This window comes from Scyliorhinus canicula, chromosome 4 (assembly GCF_902713615.1).
Source record: "Scyliorhinus canicula chromosome 4, sScyCan1.1, whole genome shotgun sequence".
NCBI classification, from domain to species: Eukaryota; Metazoa; Chordata; class Chondrichthyes; order Carcharhiniformes; family Scyliorhinidae; genus Scyliorhinus; species Scyliorhinus canicula.
In genome coordinates this window covers 29160434-29182726 of record NC_052149.1, presented here as the reverse complement: position 1 = coordinate 29182726, position 22293 = coordinate 29160434, and the positions used below count along the sequence as shown (strand labels likewise).

The window sequence follows — 22293 nt, the reverse complement described above, 5'->3', positions numbered from 1 at the left end:
ATGATCTTTCATGGTCAGCAGAGGGGGCACTTGAGTCCCAGCATCTACTCATTCGATAAGTTAACTTCTCTTAAACATTCCATTTATTTATTATTTAACATGCTCCATCTCAAAGAAGTTCCATTTTCCTTTCTTTGAGAGCCATTACAAAACTATGAACACAGTAAGAAGTCTTACAACACCAGGTTAAAGTCCAACAGGTTTGTTTCAAACACGAGCTTTCGGAGCACGGCTCCTTCTTCAGGTGAATGGAAAGGCTTGTTCCAGAAATGTTTATATAGACACAGTCAGAGATGCCCCGGAATGCGAGCACCTGCAGGCAATCAAATCATCAAAGATGCAGAGAGAGAGGTAACTCCAGGTTAAAGAGGTGTGAATTGTCCCAAGCCAGTTCAGTCGGTAGGCCTCTGCAAGTCCAGGCTTGTTGGTGGGGGCCGAATGTAATGCGACATGAATCCCAGATCCCGGTTGAGTCCGCATTCATGCGTGCGGAACTTAGCTATAAGTTTTTGCTCAGCAATTTTGCGTTGTCGCGTCTCCTGAAGGCCTCCTTGTAGAATGCTGACCCGGAGATCAGAGGCTGAATGTCCTTGACTGCTGAAGTGTTCCCCAACTGGAAGGGAACAGTCCTGCCTGTTGATAGTCGCTATCAACAGGCAGGACTGTTCCCTTCCAGTTGGGGAACACTTCAGCAGTCAAGGACATTCAGCCTCTGATCTCCGGGTCAGCATTCTACAAGGAGGCCTTCAGGAGACGCGACAACGCAAAATTGCTGAGCAAAAACTTATAGCTAAGTTCCGCACGCATGAATGCGGACTCAACCGGGATCTGGGATTCATGTCGCATTACATTCGGCCCCCACCAACAAGCCTGGACTTGCAGAGGCCTACCGACTGAACTGGCTTGGGACAATTCACACCTCTTTAACCTGGAGTTACCTCTCTCTCTGCATCTTTGATGATTTGATTGCCTGCAGGTGCTCGCATTCCGGGGCATCTCTGACTGTGTCTATATAAACATTTCTGGAACAAGCCTTTCCATTCACCTGAAGAAGGAGCCGTGCTCCGAAAGCTCGTGTTTGAAACAAACCTGTTGGACTTTAACCTGGTGTTGTAAGACTTCTTACTGTGCTCACCCCAGTCCAACGCCGGCATCTCCACATCAAAACTATGAACATTATAGAAAGGCTACTTCAGGCAAATTCTCCATTCCAGGGAGACTTAAAAATGGTGATTACGCGCTGTAGTAACGTTTAAGACAACGTGGAGTAGTGTATTAATTTGATTACTTTCAATATGAAGCAGTGAATTGCAATAATTAAAAAATTTAGTTATTGAAGTAGATTTCCAGTTTAACTGAAGCATACAACTGCCCTGTTCAGTTAGCTTGTTAGTTGTTCTAACCTTCTGGAATGACTGTAAAAATGAACTGGAGGGTGGAAAAATAAAAAATTCTGTTTTCTAAGATGAAGTCTTTCCTTTTAAGTCACCTATTGTTTGTTTTATTCAATCTTGGGATGTGGGCTTCACTGGCTAGGCCAGCATTTATTGCCCATTCATAGTTGACCTTCAAATGGTGGGGGTGAGCTGCCTTCTTGACCGTTGCGGTCCATGTGGTGTAGGTATAGCCACAGTGCTGTTAGGGAGGGAATTTCAGGTTTTAGACCGAGCGACAGGATGGTGAGTAGCTTTGAGGGAATTTCCAGGCGGTGGTGTTCCCAGGTAGCCACTGCCCTCGTCATTCTAGATGGTGGTGGTAATGGGTTTGAATGGTGCTGTGAAAGGAGGCTTGGCGAGTTCCTACAGTGCATTTTTGCAGATGGTACACACTCTGCTGCTGTGAGACAGTGGTGGAGGGAATTCACATTTGTGGTTGAGGTACCAATCATGCAGGCTGCTTTTTCCTGGATGGTGTTGAGCTTCTGGAGTGTTTTTAAGAGTGCCACTCATCCAGGCAAGTGGGGAGTATCCCATCATACTCCCGACATGTGCCCTGCAGGTGATGGACAAGTTTTCATAGAATTTACAGTGCAGAAGGAGGCCATACGGCCCATTGAGTCTGCACCGGCTCCTGGAAAGAGCACCCTACCCAAGGTTAACACCTCCACCCTATCCCCAGAACCCAGTAACCCCACCCAACACCAAGGTCAATTTTGGACACGAAGGGCAATTTATCATGTCCAATCCACCTAACTTGCACATCTTTGGATTGTGGGAGGAAACCGGAGCACCCGGAGGAAACCCACGCAGACACGGGGAGGATGTGCAGACTCCGTACAGTGACCCAAGCCGGAATCGAACCTGGGACCCTGGAGCTGTGAAGCGATTGTGCTATCCACAATGCTACCGTGCTGCCCGCAAGTTTTGGGGAGTCAGGGGTGGGTTACCCACTGCAAGATATTTTATAGCCACAGTCCAGTTCAGTTTCTAGTCAATAGTAACCCCCAGCATGCTGATAGTGAGGGAATTGAGCGGTGGTAATTCTATCGAATGTCAAAGGTTGATGGTTAGATTCTCTCTTGTTGGAGATGGCCATTGCCTGGCACTTGCGTGGTGCAAATGTTTTACTTGCCACTTATCAGCCCAAGCCTGGTATTGTCCAGGCCTTGCTGCATTTGACTGCTTTAATATCGGAGGCGTTGGAAATGGTGCTGAATATTGTGCAATCATCATTAAACACCGCATTTCACACCTTACAATGGAAGGAAGGACACTATCCTCAGGAGCTTCTGTGATCATCACATGCGATCAATTATTGCCTGGTTTTTGCCGGTGAAGAGGTGGTAACTGGCCTGAAAGAATGCTGCTCACAAAGATCTAGTGATCTCTGTGGGATAGATTTCACCTTTCCCAAAGCTCCAGGCAGCTGCTGGGAACGGAGAGCCGGCCACCCAACAGGCCGAGGAGGAGTGCAAAGGAGGCACCCCAGAAGGCCTCGTGTGTACCGGCAGCATCCGTCATTCGAGGACCTGCCGGACCAGGCATGTCGTTGAAGACTCCGGCTGAGCAGGGAAACAGTATGATACATTTACCAGATTATGGCGCACCTGGCACTTCGAGGGATGGGGAGGACACCTGCTTCTGGTGGCTGTCAAGGTGTCGGTTGCCCTGAACCTTTACAGCATAGGGTCTTTCTAGGCACTGAGTGAGGACCTGCCCGGATCTCGAAGAGCTCAGGTGCATCTGTGCTGTCATGGAAGCCCTATATGCCCAGTCGGCACAATACATCTATTTCAATGTGGCCTGAGCCCACCAGGATGCCCAGCAGCGGCGTTTCCCACCATCGCCGAGATACCCAAGTCCGGGGGTGATCGACGGGATGCATGTGGCCCTACCATCAACTGCAGGTGACAGGCCGCTCTACACAAACTAAAAGGGGTTCCACTCAATGAATGTGCAGCTGTTGTGTGACCATCAGATACGCATCACGTACGTCGGCACCCGATACCCAGGCAGTGTGCACGAAGCCTTCATCCTGGCACACTCGAAGATTCGCGGACCCTGCAAGGCACACCCCCAGCTGGGGTGTTGGTTCCGGGAAAATAGGGGTTATCCACTGTGGTCGTGGCTGATGATGCCCATCCTGAGGCCACAGACTGAATTGGAGAGAGACCTGGTACAACGACACCCATGTTGCGACCTGGGGCGTGATCAAGTAATGCTTTGGTGTCCTTTAATAATAACCTTTATTAGTGTCACAAGTAGACTTACATTAACATGACAATGAAGATACTGTGAAAATCCCCTAGTTGCCACTCTCCGGTGCCTGTTCGGGTACACAGGGGGAGAATTCAAAATGTCCAATTCACCCAACAGCACGTCTTTCGGGACTTGTGGGAGGAAACCAGAGCAGCCAGAGGAAACCCGCGCAAACACGGGGAGAATGTGCTGTTCTTGAAAATACAGAAAAATGTGTCATTTGAAACATGGAAGTCTGGCAATATCAGGTCTGAGGATACAGGGAAAGATCCCACAAAAGGTTAATAGCAGCTGCAAAGAGCGGGATTATGAAATGCAGATTATCTCTCACAAACAGGTTTAGCAAACACACAGGATTCATGTAACAATGGCTCACACCTTCATTGAATGTAACTATTTTAGAAGTATCTGGAAAAGCATGGATAAGTTTTAATTGAATTAAGTGACGAATGTTTAAAACAGGCAGGTCTTTCAAGTCATAACCAAGTAAAATTTTAGCATATAGTTAAAAGCAAAGGTTTCACACCTTCACTGAAATTAACTCTCTTAGTAAACAGCTGGAAAGGATGGATGATGCTCAGTCGAATTTGGTGTCAATTCTAAGTGTGATATTCTACTAACATCAAGTCAATTAAAGAAAATTGGAGACAACCTGTCTATGAGAAACATAATTTAAAGTCAAAATCAAAGACAAAGTTATGAGCTGGGGACAATTGGAAAATTAAACTATTCGAAAGACAGAAATTAAAAGTAACACCTATTGAAACCAAAGCACCTTTGAACATCACAAAGGACAATGTAATCAGATCTGAGAGGTGAGGTTATGCCCAAAATGAATAATTAGTTGTATTAGAATGTTTACATCAAAGATACTTTTTAACAATCAAAGTGAAGTAAGTTAATTTACAATAAGGCTCTAAAAACTTAATAATTGGTAGAAAGAGAATATAAACCCAGGGGGCAGAAGCAGACCAGCAACAGGAGGGGAGAACTCAGAGAGAGAAGAGAAGCATATACAGCTTGGTCATGGGAAAAAGACAAGCAGCCGAGCTTAAACAGCTATACATCTAAGGAAGACTAGAATTTAAACAGGAGTCAGTCAGCTGAGAGATAGCTAGCAGAGCCAGCTCTTATAGCTCAGTGCATGAATCGACAAGACACAGCAACAGAGCTAACCAGCGAATACATCCCAAGGAGACCAGACTTTAAAGAAGATTGATTGTCAAGGTGGGCCTGAAGGTCCCTTCAACCAACCAGCAGGATCCAGAAGCAAGACCTTTTTACCTTTCTGTAAAGAAAGTGTTTGCAGCTTTTAAAAGAAAACATATAATAATAAAATAACTTAACTTAACCTGAAAAAGTGTTTTTTTCCTGAAGTCTACATTACTTACTTAGCAATGCAGGACCCAGGACATCAATGCTACTAAGTGGTAAGTAGATAAAATCTTCGGTGAAGGTATGGGTTATACCGGGGGATAACTTGAAAATATAGTTTGACCTGAATAGCACCCACTGAAACCTGCATCGGAGTCAGGGAGTGAGAATCCCTGTTCATCATTTAGAATGTCGGCCCTTTTGGTATAGGGGGAATTCTAAGAATAGTGGTGAGTTTTTAAAAACAGTGCAGACTCCGCACAGGCAATGACCCAAGTGGGAATCCAACCTGGGACCCTAGCGCTGTGAAGCAACATTGCTAACTGTCCTAACGTGCTGCAGTCCTGAAGATGTGTTTCAGGTGCCTGGACCATTCTGGAGGGAGGTGCCCTCCAGTATGATGCTGGGAGGGTCACCCGCACCATGGCGGCCTGCTACGTCCTCCACAACATCGCGCAGCAGAAGGGCGATGTGCTGGATGATGAATGCTAGTCCTCGTCCGACAAAGAAGATGCGAGGGCAAAGCTGGACAGGGCACGGGACCCAGGCAGGCACGGGAGGCTGCACAATGCGTGCGCATGGACCAACACGCACGGGACACTCGGATTGCCTCCATGTTCACTGCTTTTGGGGGTGGGGAGTGGGGGGGGGGAAAAGAGAGAGTGGCCAGAGACATGGACACAGCATCCAGCCCCACACCACCCTTCCATGATACATACCTGCTGCACTACGGGGATACAGGGCCAGGGTTGGCAGTAACAGCGGGTCTGGTCCATGGGATAGAGGATGATGACAACCCACTCTGCGATGAGCTCCGGTGCTGCACATCGTCTGAAAACCTCTTGACTCCTGCCCACAGTATTACTTTCCACATGGATGATCCCTGCACGTGAGCTGGCCACTCCATCACATGGTCCCATCGATTCTCTGGGGTGGGGGTGGGACACCAGTGTGGTGAGCGTTGGCTGAACTGCAATCCCCGAGCCAAGCCCACCCTCAAAGTTCGCTCATCCCTCAGGCACCCCCCCCCCCCCCCCCTCCTGTGCAGCCAGACCAAACCAGCCCACCCCTCACATCCATCTAACAGAGCACTGAGACAGGTTGTAACATTTGTGCGCAGGTGGTTAATGGGATGTATCCAGATCCATGCCCTGCCCCTATCACTGAATGGTGTCCTGCACCCTGCACCCATACCAACTTAACTGGTGTCTACATTTCTGGCCTTACGGGTCTGAGTGCTACATCGAGGTGGATCCCCAGACGGTACATCAGGAGTGCAAGCGGCCTGCTGTGATTCCAGCCCTGAGACCTGGGTCCCCTTTGGCAGGCATCTTCTGGGGCGACTGGGCCTGGATGGGCCCATTGTTTCTCAGGTGGCGTGGTGCAGCCCTGTTCTGCTCGCTGCCCACCAGATGTGCCAGGGACAGGGGTGGGGTAAAAGAATCCAACATGCTGCGGTGTTCCGGCACCTCCCCTGCGGGAGCCACCGGCCCTGGCCTCGATCACCTCTTCCTCCCTTGGTGTGCCCGATGACCCCGGGCTACTCCATGGGATGGGGGCGAGAGAAGTGCTAACACTGAAGCTCCCCCACCACCTGGCTCTTCCAGTCCTGGAGGCTCGCTGCCGTCTTGACCTGATTCTGCATGCTCGCGGCCCTTGGGCACAGGGAGTGGACCACATCCGTCTGGGACTGCGCCACATCACGCTGCGACTGTGCCACCACCTTCTGGGTCTTTGCCACATCAGCCAGTGACTGCGCCATCTCACTCTGGTACTGGGCCACTTCCCTCGTGTCTGTGCCATGTCGGCCAGCGCCTGAGCAATGCCATTGATGCTCTCAGCCATGGCCCACTGTGACTGGGCCACGCTCAGGAGCGCATTGCCATTTGCAGGTGGTCTGCCACATGCCTGCCTGTGAGGTGGCAACCCTATCCTGGGCCTCGGCCACCGCCTGCACAGATTGCCCCATGCCTTGGACATGCTGATCCATAGCTGAAACCTTCACTCCCAAAGCCTCCACCTCGAATGCCACCTTCCGTGGTGTTGGTCTGGGTGACATGTGTGGCCAGAACCACCTCCTGCATGCAGTTGGGATTCCTCCACCTGTGCCTGCAGGTGCTGGATGCTCGCCGACAACGCCGCATTGTAGTCTTTGGCTTGGTGACTGCTTCTCCATGATAGAGGACAGAAAACGACACTGTTGGAAAATCCAACAATGCATGCAGCCCAGGAGGCGGGTAGCTGGTGGCTTCAGTGGCCAGGGCACCTGCGCATGGCAGCCAAAATGGTGCTGGCATGTGGTGCGGGGTGGGGGTTTGCCATCCTCCGGGTGGTTGGGGGGGGCAGGAGGGTTACGGGGTGTTTGGGGTGGAAGGTTGATGCCAGGGGCACAGTGCTGCCTTCTCACCCTCGCCGCCCTGAAGTCGTGCAGTTTCTTCCGGCACTACTGGCCAGTCCGGACTGTGTTGCTGATGGCGTTTATAGCCTCTGCCACCTGTGTCGAGGCACGGAAAATGGCGGCAGCTAGCAGCCTCCTTCCCAGGCCAGGGTACAAGATGGCCCGCCTTGCCCCCACCGTGTCCAGCAGATTCTCAAGCTCGCCATCCATCAAACGGGGTGCAGCTCTCCTCACTGCCATCTTGTTCGTTGGGAGGGGAGTGAAGTGTATATGTGGCTGCTGCCATTTCTCAATGGAATCGATTGTGTTCCATTTGGCGCTGGCGTTAGCTCTTCAACGGTCATTGAATCAGACCAGGTGCAGCGCCAGTTTTGCTTTCGCAGAAGTCCACGAATCCTGCCCTGGCGTCGACACTGAAGACTCAGGAATGGAGAATCCAGCTGTTGATGTTACAGTCAGCATAAAACATGAAGCAGCGCAGGCAGGTTACAGATGAGTATCAAGCTAGTTGATTCAAGTCTTTAGTGGTGAGTGTTCATGTTTTACATTAGCTAAACAGTTACATAATCTTAAAGCTAAAATAAATGTATAAGTATGTATAGATAAAACGATAGGGGAACTGGCTCAGGGAGAGAGATAAAAGGAATCAAGTTTTCTTTTCCTAGTTCTTGGGATGCAAGCATGCCAGCAAGACCAGCATTTCTTGAGAAGGCAAGAGGCGAGTTGCTTTCTTGAAATGTTGCCATCCACGTGGTGCAGTTAGATACTCCAGTGCATTTTCTGGAGTGCTTGCCAGACGTTTCAGACGGCTGTTAAGAGCCAACTACACTGCTGAGAGTCCGGAGTCATGCGTAGGCCAGGTTGTGTCACCTTTATCCCCTGAAGGTTAGGAAGCCAGGTGGGTTAGGATGGCAATTCAGTAGTTTCATTAATACTGTGACTAACATTTTATTCTGCATGCAATTTTAAAATCGGATTTAAACTCCTCAGCCATCATGTGGAATTTGGACTTGGCGCACTGTAAAAACAGATGCAATGATCTCCCCTCCCCCACAACTAAAAAGTCAGTTGGAAGGAAGCGTGCACACAGGAAGAAACAGTGCCTTGCAGTCATTCGATAGCCAGAGGCTGACAGCTCCCAATGTACCAGTAGCCCCACTGGAAGAGCAGTGGCCACTGCCGGTACTGCACTTGGGCAATGAGGACGTAAGCTGTGACGGGTCGGAACTTTGTCGGTATTGAGGGAATCGGTGGGAGGTGGGGGATTTAGTAAACAAAGTGGCGGCTAGGAATTGAGAGGCCATAGGGCACTCTGATGAGCCCAGCTGACCAGTTAAGAAAGGATCTAACCTGCCAGCCCACCTCCGCCCAACACCAGCCTGTGCAAGGAAACCTAACAGGCAGGCCAATTGGCATGGACTCTCTCATCTCCCGTTAAATTCCTGTGATGAGGGAATGAGGCCTTTAGGTGGACATTAACAGGCCTCAATGTCCACCTAAATGCATGCAGAATAAAATGTTAGTCACAGTATTAATGAAACTACTGAATTGCCATTCTAACCCACCTGGCTTCCTAACCTTCAGGGGATTAACAGGCCTCCTGTTAATGTCCCCTCCCCGCTGGTATAATTGTTGTGGGGGTAGGTGGTAGGTGGCAGGTTAAGCGACCTAATGTATTTTACAAGCCCCCGCCTTCAAACCTGCCAGAAAAAGCAAAAATATAGCCCCATGTTTCAGGAGCATGAATCCAGAACTCTGAATTCCTGATCCAATAGTACTGCCACTGTGCTGGGATGACATCAGCAGAAGGAAAGGAGTCAAGTGGTGTGTGATTGGTGTGCTTTCTTTTGTCCGGATCAGGAACATAAAAAGATTGTTTCTGTAAGTTTAGAAAATTATTTAAATTGAGGCATGGCAGGGCATCTCAGTCATGGCAAGTGCACATCTTATGTGGGAACTCTAGGACTCTTCTTGTGTCAGCTGGAGGAGCTCAAGTTTTAGAGCTGGAGCAGTAGCTGGCGTCAGTGCAGTGCATCTATGAGGCTGAGGACTACAGGGATAGCACATTTCAGGAGCTGCCATTTCAGAATGCGCCAACAGACAGGGAAGGTGTGACTGACAGACCGAAAAGGAGGAACCAAGCAGGTAGTGCAGGAGTCTTTTGTTCTAAATCAGTCTTCAGTGAATACTGGTTTCTCTCAGCACTACAGCCTTTGGTGGCTCAGCTGTGCAGTAGGAAGGAAGTGAGAAGCACAGAGGAAGAAGTTCAGAAAATCAATAGTAACAGGGATACCAAAAAGTAGGGGACCAGACCGGCCTATCTGTGGCCACAGGCATGACTCCAGAATGATATTTGTTGCCTCCTAGGTGTCAGGGTCAAGAATCTCATCTGTCGAACACTGAGTGGGTGGGTGGGGTGTCTGAACAGGCAGAGGTTATGGCCTATACCGATACCAATGACGTTGGTAAAAAGATGGATGAGGTCCTCCAGACAGATTTTTGGGAATAAGGAAATAAATTAAAAGTAGGACCTAAAATATTAATAATCTCTGGATTATCCCTGCTTCCACTGGCTACTGAGTATAGCAATAGCAAGATAGTGCAGATTTATTGCATAGTTCGGCAGACAGTGCAGCAGGGAGAGCTTTCGTTCTAGGGTAGAGGGAACTTGTGCAAGTTGGACAGATTTCCTTTTTTAAAAACATTTTTTCTTGGGATGTAAGTGCCTCTGGTAGGGCCATATTTATTACACATCCCTAATTATCCTTAACACGAGGCACGTTTGTTAGTTTGTTTGGGAAGGTTTAGAATAGCTTCATGGATGATGTTGAGGGGGGAGGGCAGGAGGAGAGGATGTGTAGATTCAGAAGGGAGAGAGGAAGAGCAAGGAATGGAAGTCAGAAAATTATTGAGTAAGTATGGCAGACTGAGAAAACAAAGATGCTGTTCGGTCAATAACCATGGGCCATAGTTGCCCTGTAGAAGGGTACACTTCCATGATGATGGCACAGCTTCCTATTGGTCCTCCAGCCTGTTTGCCACCCCGTTAATTAGGCAGGTTTCTCACCCCGTTAATTAGGCAGGTTTCTAACAGGCAGCCATTTAATTGGTCATCTCTTCAAAAATTGCTGCCAAGTTTTCATCACCAGCAGTTCTGGGTTCCCAACCCGGAATTCAGTCCAGCATCCAAATAGCCACCCTAGAGCAAAAATCTAGCTCCAGGAGTTCCATACTTTAGAAAGCTTAGAGGAGCACAGGAAGCAAGAGGTGGAATGAATCTCACCAAGGCTCCTTCAACAACACCATCCAAAGCTGTGACCTCGGCCACCTAGGAGGTCCAAGGTAGCAGGTGCAAACACCAAAACCCTCTAGGTTTTCATCCAGAATTGGAACGACACAGCAATTCCTTCATTGTTGTTGGGCCAAAATCCTGGAACACCACTTCCGAACAGGACTGCGGTTGTACGCTACGGCGATTCATGAAGGCAGCTCATCACCATCGTCAAGGATAATTAGGGATGGGTAATAAATATGGCCCAACCAGAGGCATTTACATCCCAAGAAAAAATGTTTTAAAAAAAGGAAATTAAAAAATACAGTAGGATAGCAAAGAGAGGGCATTAAATATATTATCAAGTAAAATCACGTTATTTATAAGTGCATGAGTAGCAAGAGGTTGGGCCAAAAGATGGTGGAGATGCTTAATGAATGTTTTGCAACTGTTTTCACAAACGAGGCAGTTATTGCAGTTAAGGAGGAGGGTTGTGAAATGTTTGATGAACAAACAGTGTAGAGGAATTATTAAGAGGTTAAGCATCGTTGAAAGTGAGTGGAAGTGACAGGCCAGATGAAATGCATCCCAGGCTACTAAGGAGCAAATTGCAGAATCCCTGACCACCCTTGTCCAATCCTCTCCAGCTACATGCATGCTGACAGAGAACTGGAGGACTGGTGACGATGTAGATTGTTAAAAAAAGAGAAAAAGAAATAGTCTGATAATTACAAGCCAGTCAAACTAACCTTGATTGAAACACATTATTGAAAGAGATTCTGAGATATCGCATAAATCACCATTTAGAGAAACAGAGACTAATCAAGGACAGTCAAGATAGATTTATTAAGAAAAGGTCATATCTGACTTAAGTGGCTGATTTTTGGAAGAGGCAGCAAGCAGGGACAATGTGGGGAGCACATATAATCAAGTGTCAATCGATTTCAGGAAGGCTTTTGACACGATTCCACATGGCAGATAGCTCTGCAAACAAAGAGTCTATGGGGTCCAAGAATAAGCAATTGAATTGCTGTAACCTACAGGGCTATGGAATACGAGCTGGAAAGTGGTATTAGGCTGGATAACTCTTTCTTGGCTGATGGACACAATGGGCCAAATGGCCTCCTTCCATGCCACAGAGTTTCTATCTTATGATGAGATAAAGGCCACACGGGCGCGCACACGGTATGGACAAACCCCCTCACACCGGCGCACACTCAACCCCCCCTCCATACACAGAGCATCCTTGGCGCCCTCCCTCACACCGGCACACACTCGACGGAGGCCCAAACCCCACCTTTTCTCATGCACGCCTCTCTAAAATCCAAACTCGGAGGCCCATTCCTCACTCACACACCTGTCCGAGTCCCAAACATCCAGACTCATTCATACACACCTGTCCATGGCCTCTCACTGGATTTGTCGCCGCTTTTGCCACTGGCTCCTTTCTCAGCATCAATCCTGGCTGTTGGCTGTGGGCTTTTCTGCCCAGTAACAGTGAGATGGCATAAATCAAATGGACCAATCAGAGAAAAGCCAGTTTGGGAACCCCTTGACTGTACAATCCAAGCTTAACCTTATTAAATCTTTTCCAAGGACAGACAACCTCCTGTGTCATTCATTTAAATTATAAAAGTGAAGCTACTAGATGACTTAAAGCAAAATGGGAATAAAGTAAAAGTAAAGTAAGATGAAGTCGCCATAGTCACAGATGACCACAGTCTGCTTTCCTGTTTGAGGAGGGAGGGCTGACAGCCAGGGATTTAACCGGAGGATCACCACACCTCAAGCGAGGGGCAAGGTTGACAAGGTGGGGCTCTCAAATGGGAATTTATTTCCTCCAATAACATTACTTATTCGACTGAAATAGGTTTTGCATAACTTACCCACGAGGTACAAATTGTTTCAGTAATACGCTCATATTAACAACACAGCCATGTCTCTTAAATTCAGGGTCCTGGATAATCTTAAGAGGCTGTTTGCTGTCACACTTTTTCTTCTCACCTTAAAAACAGAAACAAAGAACCTTTACAATGGTTAGCTTTAGAAACAATAAGATTTAGGCCGGTACGGTGGTTAGCGTTGCTGCCTCACGGCGCTGAGGACCCGGGTTCGATCCCGGCTCTGGGTCACTGTTCATGTGGAGTTTGCACATTCTCCCCGTGTCTGTGTGGGTCTCACCCCCACAACCCAAAGATGTGCAGTTTAGGTGGATTGTCCATGCTAAATTGTCCCTCAATTGGGAAAAAGAATTGGTTACTCTAAATTTAATAAAAAAGAAACAATAAGATTTAAAAGTCTGTAAATTTTCATAAACCCAGGGCAGCACGGTGGCACAGTGGGTTAGCCCTGCTGCCTCACGGCGCCGAGGTCCCAGGTTCGATCCCGGTTCTGGGTCACTGTCCGTGCGGAGTTTGCACATTCTCCCCGTGTCTGCGTGGGTTTCGCCCCCACAACCCAAAGATGTGCAGAATAGGTGGGTTGCTAAATTGCCCCTTAATTGGAAAAAATTAATTGGGTACTCTAAATTTATAAAAGAAAAAAAATTTTTCATAAACCCAAATATTCTTGGTGTCTTATCCAATTAGGTTTCAAAACAAACAATATATTGTGTATAATAAGCTCTGTTGTGGTATACCATGTTGTAGTGCATCCCGGAAGTCATTAACAATTTTGTCGACGTCCACTTGATAAAATTCCCATAACCGCAGTTTAGGGTAGATTTCGTCCCAAATGATTGTGCGTAGAGACTGTCAAAAAAAAAACATGGTTACTTTCTGTCAGGTTTAGACATAATGATCTGTTTTCGTGCAGAACACTCAATCCAGAGGGTAGTTGCTGGCATATCTCTGCATGATCTTCCTACCACCTCTCTTCGAACAACCCTATCAACATGCGCTTCTGTTCCTTCCTTGCCCGTGCACCTATCTAGCTTTCACTTCAGTGCAGCCATGCCATTTGCCACAAACCTTCTGCAGAGCTCCGCACTCATACCACACTCTAGGTAAGGAGTGAATTATTTACGAAATGTGATTCAATTCATGGACCCTAATTTTGGATTTCTCTCTGCATTGTCAGGATTAGGGTCTGAGAACGCATATACAAATATTATTTATTACAAAGTGAACCCCCAAATTCAACCCTAGCCTATGGTGAAAGTTAGCTGATCTCAACCATGACATGCCGAAACAGGCTATAGCTATAACAACTTTCTTGTTTACCTCTTTTTGTGAAAACAGATGCAAAATATTCATTAAGAAGCTATAGCACTCCTGGATCAGGGAACAAATACGCAGCCAGGGTTCCCTCCTGACCAATTGCCAGGCCCATCCCATATACGAGAAGTTAATGGCATGGTTCGACTCCAGTATCCTCTTCATTTAATAGCTTCCCATCAACAGCCACTTTGGCTGAGATACAAGCCTTGGGGTCAAAATCTTTGGAAGGGCAAGAGAGGAAATTCTGAAGAAAATTATTTAATTGTCTGGTACTTACATCGATATGGTCTCCATTTTCAATTTTAGCAGGCAGTCCTCTGTTCTGATATTTCCCTTTAGCCACATCGCAAGTTAAATGCCACAAGGCTCTGTCCAGAAGCCAGGCAGGTTTCAAATGAGGGGAATTTAAAATGTTGTAGGAACATTCTGGGTGCTTCTTTAGCCAGCCACTGTTGGCAGCTATCGAGAAATAGGGAAGAAAAAAAATGCAAAAAAAAAAAATGATGAATACTCCTTATAAAAATTAGATCGAGGTGAAACGGTGCACATCAAGTAGACTTTCATTATGCACTTTTTCCAAACCCTATTCCATGACAAGATATCCTACAAAGTATTGTGTAAATGAATTAGATATTGCCAATTGCAAATATAAAATTAATTCAACAATAACCCATTCCCCTTATTTGAGAGATTTCAACCTATTTTATCATTATTTTAAGGAATATTTTGAGCCCAGTAAATGTACTTTCTTCCATATTTAGCCAATTTAAATTGCAGGAAAGAATTCTTGATGCCTTAAATGGCAAATTTAGGATGACCAGTTTTGCTTTACAGAACCTTCACAATGCAACAGTTTTCTTTTAGAAGGAATTTCCGTTATGTATTTAATCCTCTGGTTAGTTAATATATACATTAGCACATCAAGTAAAAAAAGTTCTTCCTTTGACAAATATCACACCAGTAAGATGCATTTATAAAAGCAAAGTAAAACATGCAAATGCCTTCCATAGGAGTATTATCAAAAGTGATCCGACACCTAACTACATGAGGAAACATCAAGACCAGTGGCGACGTAGGTTTGAAGGACCATCAAAATGATGGAGAAGTAGAAAGGTGGAGATATTTTACGGAGGAAGTTCCCGAGCATAGGGTTAGGTAGCTGAAAGAACAGTCGCTAATGGTAGAGCGATAATATTCAGGAATGCCCAATATGAACAAAGGGAGCATTTGGGCAACATGGGCAGCATGGTAGCATTGTGGATAGCACAATTGCTTCACAGCTCCAGGATCCCAGGTTCGATTCCGGCTTGGGTCACTGTCTGTGCGGAGTCTGCCTATCCTCCCCGTGTGTGCGTGGGTTTCCTCCGGGTGCTCCAGTTTCCTCCCACAGCCCAAAGATGTGCAGGTTAGGTTGATTGGCCATGATAAATTGCCCTTAGTGTCCAAAATTGCCATTAGTGTTGGGTGGGGTTACTGGGTTGTGGGGATAGGGTGGAGGTGTGGACCTTGGGTAGGGTGCTCTTTCCAAGAGCCGGTGCAGACTCGATGGACCGAAAGGCCTCCTTCGGCACTGTAAATTCTATGATAATCTATGAGATGGCAGCGAGTTGCAAGATGTCCCACTAATACTTGAAAAGATAGAGAATTGCAAGTTCTGCTGTTGATACGTTCGTGTGGTGGTGGTGTTATGGGAAACCGAACAGGATCAGCTTCCAAAAGCATGAAGTAATTGCTCTGAAATGTGATTCTGCAAATTTGCTAAAGTTAGGGGAAATTCCTACGGCCTCAACAGTAGCCCACATACCTTTGCAACGAGAAAGATTTAAAGATAACTATAAATGGTTTCTGCATTCACTAGCAGACTGATCATTTATAGATCATTTATATTTTTAAAGCAACCCCAATTACTATATATTACCGTTATCCACCTTTATCACCAAATTTACAATGTTATAAATGAATTGACCTTTCATATCTTAGCACCATCCAACTATATTGAAGAACAAAACACCTCGAATAAGCAAACACTTTTCAATGTTTCCTGTCTAACTCGCTAGAAGAAACAATACCGAGATTACTGATTTAGTTGAGAAAAAGCTGCATAATTGCACAACTAACTTATCCTTGGTTATCTGAAGATCAATTCTAACTTGGCATTTAAAAAGCAGTGTCAAATTAATGCAGCACTCTGACCTTTACAAAAATAAAACAAGGTCAGTCATCGCAAATACTGAGTCTCAAACATGACCAGTGTACACACTCCTGCGCCTCAGTCATTACCCTTTAAATAGATGACATCCCACCTTTGACATTTTTAAAGTATCTCCTGCACAAGACCATTTCAAATCCAACTAAAATGAAAGTCTACAGTCTCTTTTCAATAGTATAAGTTTGATGCTGAACTGGTTTTGAAAGTTTCATTAGCTTTGAAAAGTTATTTCACAAAATACTGATGTTCAAGCTCCCTCACCCTAAATTAGTTCAACATTTAACAACTTTAAATATATAACAGTGGTTATCCTATTTGAATTAATTAATATACCTTGGTTAAAAGTCACAATCGCTTGGGCTTAAAGTAGAAATAGAATAAATCAGTTAACATAATCAAGTTGCAAACTTTAAGTATACAGGATTCAAGGGCTATGTCTTTGCAAAAGATCAATACATTTAGGCATCAAAAAGTTTAGATGGGATCACAAACTAGTCAACAAAAGTCCCCTCCCCCCTTCACAATATTGTTGAAAGATATCAAGGCTGAAGAAGTAGCTGGCTATTAATTTGGCAGCCTGGGATATTATAGTAGAGCACTATCCATTATTTGTGGCAATGTCGACCTCGACTCAGTTGCAGAATTTTCACCTCCTAGTTAAAAGATTGTGGCTTCATGCTCCACTCCAAATACTTGAGCACATAATGCAAGAAGGCATCACAATGCTATCTGCACTCTCCGTGGATGGAAAAGATTCCATTGGGCTATTCAAAGAAGATCTTGTTGGTGTCCTGACAAATGTGATGTAAATAGATTCATCTGGCAACTTATTTAATTGCTGGATGAGAGATTCTGCATTGCAATAAGTCACTTCATTAGCTGTAAAACCCTGGGATATCCTGAAGTCATGAAAGGCAATATATAAATACAATTCTCTCTTTTGGATAGGGTTCGCAATCAAATCAAGGTACGGGTGTTTTGCAGGTAACGCACTGTAGTACAACCTAGGTTTTGTAGCACAGATTTATTCCAGGCCCAAATAGTTGAGAACCGGTAAATCATTCCTCACATTTAATTTTGTAGTGTCTACCTTGAAGATAAAATTTTGCAGTTCGGTTACACATCAGACTTGAAATTTTATTTAAGGGAGGAGTTTGAGGTCCCATTCATTTTTATAAAAAGGAAAGATTTCCACTAATCAAGAATGAAAATGCTGCGAGAGAGTTTCTCATGATGTGAGCTCCAGCTCCTATTATCCTGGTGCACACTTCATTTTTGTCTTTTTTGGGGGTACACAACATGTGCTATGTTCCTGGAAGTTCCTGACCGATGTTTCTGGGAGGAAGAACGGAGATAAAATGTTAAAATCCTTTCTTGGTCGTGGTGGCCAGGATGTGGCCTGGTTTGCAGTGAAGTCGTTGCTGCTGAGCAGGTTCCCGCCTTGGCGGTGCTGCATGCATCTGCATAATGGTCACCGTGGAAGATGTCTTGGCTGAGGATCTCGGCTCTCTGTGTCAGTCGTTAAAGCTCGATTTGCAGAATTGCGGGTTCTTTAATGAGAGTAGTGGCGACACACGAGGTGGTTCTTGCACTTGAAAGAGCAATTTCCCTGGTGCTGTCGAAATCCTGTTGCACGATATCATCCATCCTGTCTGGTTTGGGAGAGGGGTACCAGGTGAGCTGTGTCCCTGAGACTGGTCCCTTGCGAGAAGTGAGAAACGAGTTCCCGATTGAGTTAGAAAATTTGATAATCCTGATCCGAAGGCTGGGTATATCAAATTTGATGGAGCACAACGTATCCGGTCTTTGAGGCCACGGGTCTGTTTGGCCCACCCATCACTGGTCCTTTATTGTCCTGTTCTCAATGCTTGCCATGAAGGGTTGGAGGTGGCCAAGATGGTCAAGTCATTCCTCCCAGCCAGGTCGAAGGTTGTGGACTGCCTGGACGTGGGAGACACGGACTGGCATGGTAAAACGATAGTGTCTTGTGCTTCAAACAATGGCATCCTTGAGAGATCCTGAAGAGTGCTTGATGGTCCTGCCTTATCCTTTGTCTTCTCATGCAACATGGAAGATGCCTTTATCTGCAAAGCGCCCTGCAATTCTTCTGTAATCCTGGACATTGCTACTTGTTGATTATGTTGTCGATTTGTTGTTGTCTTTTCCCCTGCAGGGAGGTGCGAAATGTGGGCGCGATGGCTTGTATTGTTGATTGGCCTGATCTAGCAGAAACACATTGAGTCAATGACGAGGAATGTGATTTGTGCAGTTTACTCCTTTTGGTTATTGGGGAGGATGAGGGGGCCCTGGGGCGGTAGGGTTAATTCAGTCCTCGCTTAGATGAAGGATGGTCCCCCAGTTAGAGCTAATCTGTTTCGAGTTTCTTTTTCTTTTTGTCATTAAATTATTTATTTTGTTTTTCTTTAAGTTATCGAATTTAAGAACCTATGTCTTTATCCAGCGACGGCCGGAGCAGATTTTTTTATCCCGGGGAGGACTGGGTTCCTTTTGACTCTCCCTTGAGATTCAGGTTTTTTTTTCTCCTTCTTTCTCCACACTTGGGTCTCTCTCTCTTTATGGGTGCGTTCAAAATGCAGGGCCTGGAGGTTGCATTTGGTTCCCATTCCCTCGTTAGCCTTTTTCTTCACCTCCTTGTTGAGAAGGTTCTCTCCCTGGGGGAACCTGTCGATTTGATCGGAATCCAAACGTGTTGCTGCCGGTCCTCCCTTTACATTTGTCTGGAATGATTTTGGTTCTGCCTAGGGCCTGGATTGGAATTTAGTCACGTTGTGTGGCATGTATGTAACTCTCCTTAGGACTGGGGTTCTCGTGCATTGATTACGTTTCTGTAAGGATGAATCCATTCTTCGCTTCCAGCTGGATCTGGTACCCGAAGAGAGGAGGCTGTGACAGGTTGGTGGTGCCATTGGCACTGATGTAGTCGAGGGGGGTATATGTTGGTGAGCACCTGACCATGGCGCAGGAGACTCATGATGATTTTCGTGGTGATTGTGGGCCGGTAGCCATGGGAGGGGGTGCACAGTTTTGTCATTTTTTCCATCGCTTTATCCTATCTCTGTCTCTGGTGGGGCTAGATGAGTATCTAATCCTGACGGTATCGAGCCAATTGTAGTGTCGTTCTCCTGTTCCACTCTGTACTCATGTACATCAAGCAGTTTTTTTTCCTTTCCTTCTTCTTACTTATGTGTTATTTTGTAACTTTGTTGTTTAATTCTTTAAAAAATGGTGCTTTAAAACATTATAAAATTGATATTGACAAGTGATAAATTTATGAAATAAATATTACTTAGGACATTTTCCAGTTCCTATATTACTAAAATGTGTACTTTGAAGCACAAAAGTACACACTATTTTTTTGCACAAAATGAGCATCTCAGCACTACCTCTCGATTTCTCCATTGTTGCTAAATTATCAGTTTCTGATCTCATATCCATGCCATCACAAGATCACCTATAGACCTCTCTAACATTGCCCATGATGCCCCTTGTCTTAGCTCATCTGCTGCTGAAACCTCATTCATGTTACCTCCTCATGATTATTCCAATGCATAGCTGACTGTATCTCGCATATTCTAAAATACGTAAACTTTTGGGGTAATTCAAAACTCTGTTGCTCGCACTAAGTCTCTTTTCTCTATTATCTATGCTCACTAACCTACATTGGCTCCCCATCAAGCAACACCTCAACTTTAAAATGTTCTGCCTTGGCTTTCAAATCCCACCAAGGCCTCACCCTCCCTATTGCTGTAGCTCCACAAATCTTTCATGATATCTGCACTGCTCTGACTTTTGCCTCTTGCACATCCTGGATTCCAATCATTCCACCACTAGTGGCCATACCTTCAGCTGACTAGATCCTAAGCAGGAGTACCCTTGTTCCACCTTTCAGCCTCTCGATCTCAGATACCACCTTTCAGACACCCCTTATGTCTTTGGTCATCTGACCCATCATCATCTTTTATGGCTTTGTGCCATACTATTTTATAATGCTCCATTAAAGCGCCGCAGCAAGTTACATTATCTTAAAAGATGCTTTATAAATATATGTTCTTGATGTTATTATAATCCACAACTTGCCAAAATCTCTGAGGCAATGCCTGTGAACAAAATGAAATCTATGGAATTACAGCATAATTTAGGGAAGCATGGTAGCATTGTAGTTAGCACAATTGCTTCACAGCTCCAGGGTCCTAGGTTCGATTATGTCTTTGGTCATCTGACCCATCATCATCTTTTATGGCTTTGTGCCGTACTATTTTATAATGCTCCATTAAAGCGCCGCAGCAAGTTACATTATCTTAAAAGATGCTTTATAAATATATGTTCTTGATGTTATTATAATCCACAACTTGCCAAAATCTCTGAGGAAATGCCTGTGAACAAAATGAAATCTATGGAATTACAGCATAATTTAGGGCAGCATGGTAGCATTGTAGTTAGCACAATTGCTTCACAGCTCCAGGGTCCTAGGTTCGATTCCGGCTTGGGTCACTGTCTGTGCGGAGTCTGCACGTTCTCTCTGTGTCTGCGTGGGTTTCCTCCGGGTGCTCCGGTTTCCTCCCACAATCCAAAGATGTGCAGGTTAGGTGGATTGGCCATGCCAAATTGCCCTTGTGTCCAAAAAGATTAGATGGGGTTACTGGGTTACGGTGATGGGTGAAGGTGTGGGCTTAGTTAGGGTGATCTTTCCATGGGCCGGGGCAGACTCGATGGGTCGAATGGCCTCTTTCTGCAATGTAAATTCTGAGTCCGAGTCTATAATATAAACTCCTGGCCAGAATAATGGGAGGGAAAACAGCTTTGATCCCTTAGATGACTTTATAGGCAAGCTTGGCCTTTGCTCAATAGTTATAATGAAGTAGCATTTACCTGTGCACCGTTGCACAGTTTAGACAATATTAAAACAATATTGATTGATAGTTATACATGCGGGGCAATCTGATTTCTAAAACTCGCAGCTATGTCTGACCTGACTTAATTGGTTCTCTTTTCTCCCTCAACCTAACACACGTGTAGTTTTTATAATATCACTGGAATTTTTCATTAATTCAGTACCTGTATGATTGTAGACCACGTCTGTAATGCAGAGCATATTCCACTCCTTCTTTAGCTTTTCCACTAGCCTCGCAATATCACTCCAAGTCTGAGTTTTATTGGGCCGAGAAAAGTCAGGGTTTAGTTCCAACTGGTCTGCTAAGGAATAGCATGATCTGGACAGTCCAAGAGTTTGTAATGGAGTGAAATGTATCATGTTATAGCCTATTGAAAAGAAAAAGTAGTTAGTATGCATTTATGTGTTCAAATAAATTAATGTAGCACTTAAGTCTGTAATAACAATTTCAGAACTAAACCGATGTTTGATTGGGCAAAATTGCACATTGAGTTTTTATACAACAAAGAAAGATTTTGCATTTATACAGCACTTTTCAGGCCTGTTAAATTATGAGGTAAGGTTGCATAAACCTGGCTTCTATTTCACCTGTAGAAGGTTGAGGGGTTATACGACTACGAATCATTACCCTAAAAGACCTCCTTAATTTACAAGTTAAATTGTCCTTGTTGATTTTAATTGTTTCGTCATTGGCAGCCGTGCCTTCAATCATCCAGGCATCTAGCTCGGAAATCTCTTTGCCGTAATTTCCTGCCTCACTTTTCTCCTTTAAGACATCCTTAAAACCTACTTCTTTGACCCAGCTTTTGATCATCCGACATGACATATATTACGTGGCTCTGTGTCATATTTTATAATGCCTTTGCGGAGTGCCTCAGCATGTTTCATTATATCAAAGTTGCTATGTAAATGTACGTTATTACTGTTGTTGAAGTGCACTAGCTGGTCTTACAGTCGACAAGCTTTATTTGGAAACCAGACACTTGTACAGCCAACACATTCCACAAGACATAAGTAAGATCGATGAAGGCAGAGGATTAGTTGTGAAACCATAGCTTGGTAGCTGGCGTCAATTGGGAAAAATAATTAGAAGATAAAAACAGGGGTGTGCACATGCAGCCAGAGGTGGGTGAAAAAAATTAAAGGCAGGTATTCAGAGGCGGGGGGGGGGGGCTAAGAGGGCAGTCAGGACAGTCGAAAGTCCATGTTGTTT

The 22293-nt window shown here is 45.3% G+C and overlaps 1 protein-coding gene across 5 annotated transcripts in view; it reads right to left on the bottom strand.

Annotated features, from left to right (window-relative positions):
* LOC119964448 (glycogen debranching enzyme-like) overlaps positions 1-22293 on the bottom strand; it is a 140261-nt gene that overhangs the window by 84475 nt on the left and 33493 nt on the right. For all 5 annotated transcript variants that reach the window (XM_038793948.1, XM_038793949.1, XM_038793945.1 and 2 more), the window contains 4 exons: positions 21245-21448; positions 14237-14418; positions 13380-13491; positions 12628-12745 (listed from right to left, as the gene is read on the bottom strand). In XM_038793948.1, coding sequence (XP_038649876.1) covers positions 12628-12745; positions 13380-13491; positions 14237-14418; positions 21245-21448 — 616 coding nt within the window. The remainder of the gene's footprint in view (positions 1-12627; positions 12746-13379; positions 13492-14236; positions 14419-21244; positions 21449-22293) is intronic.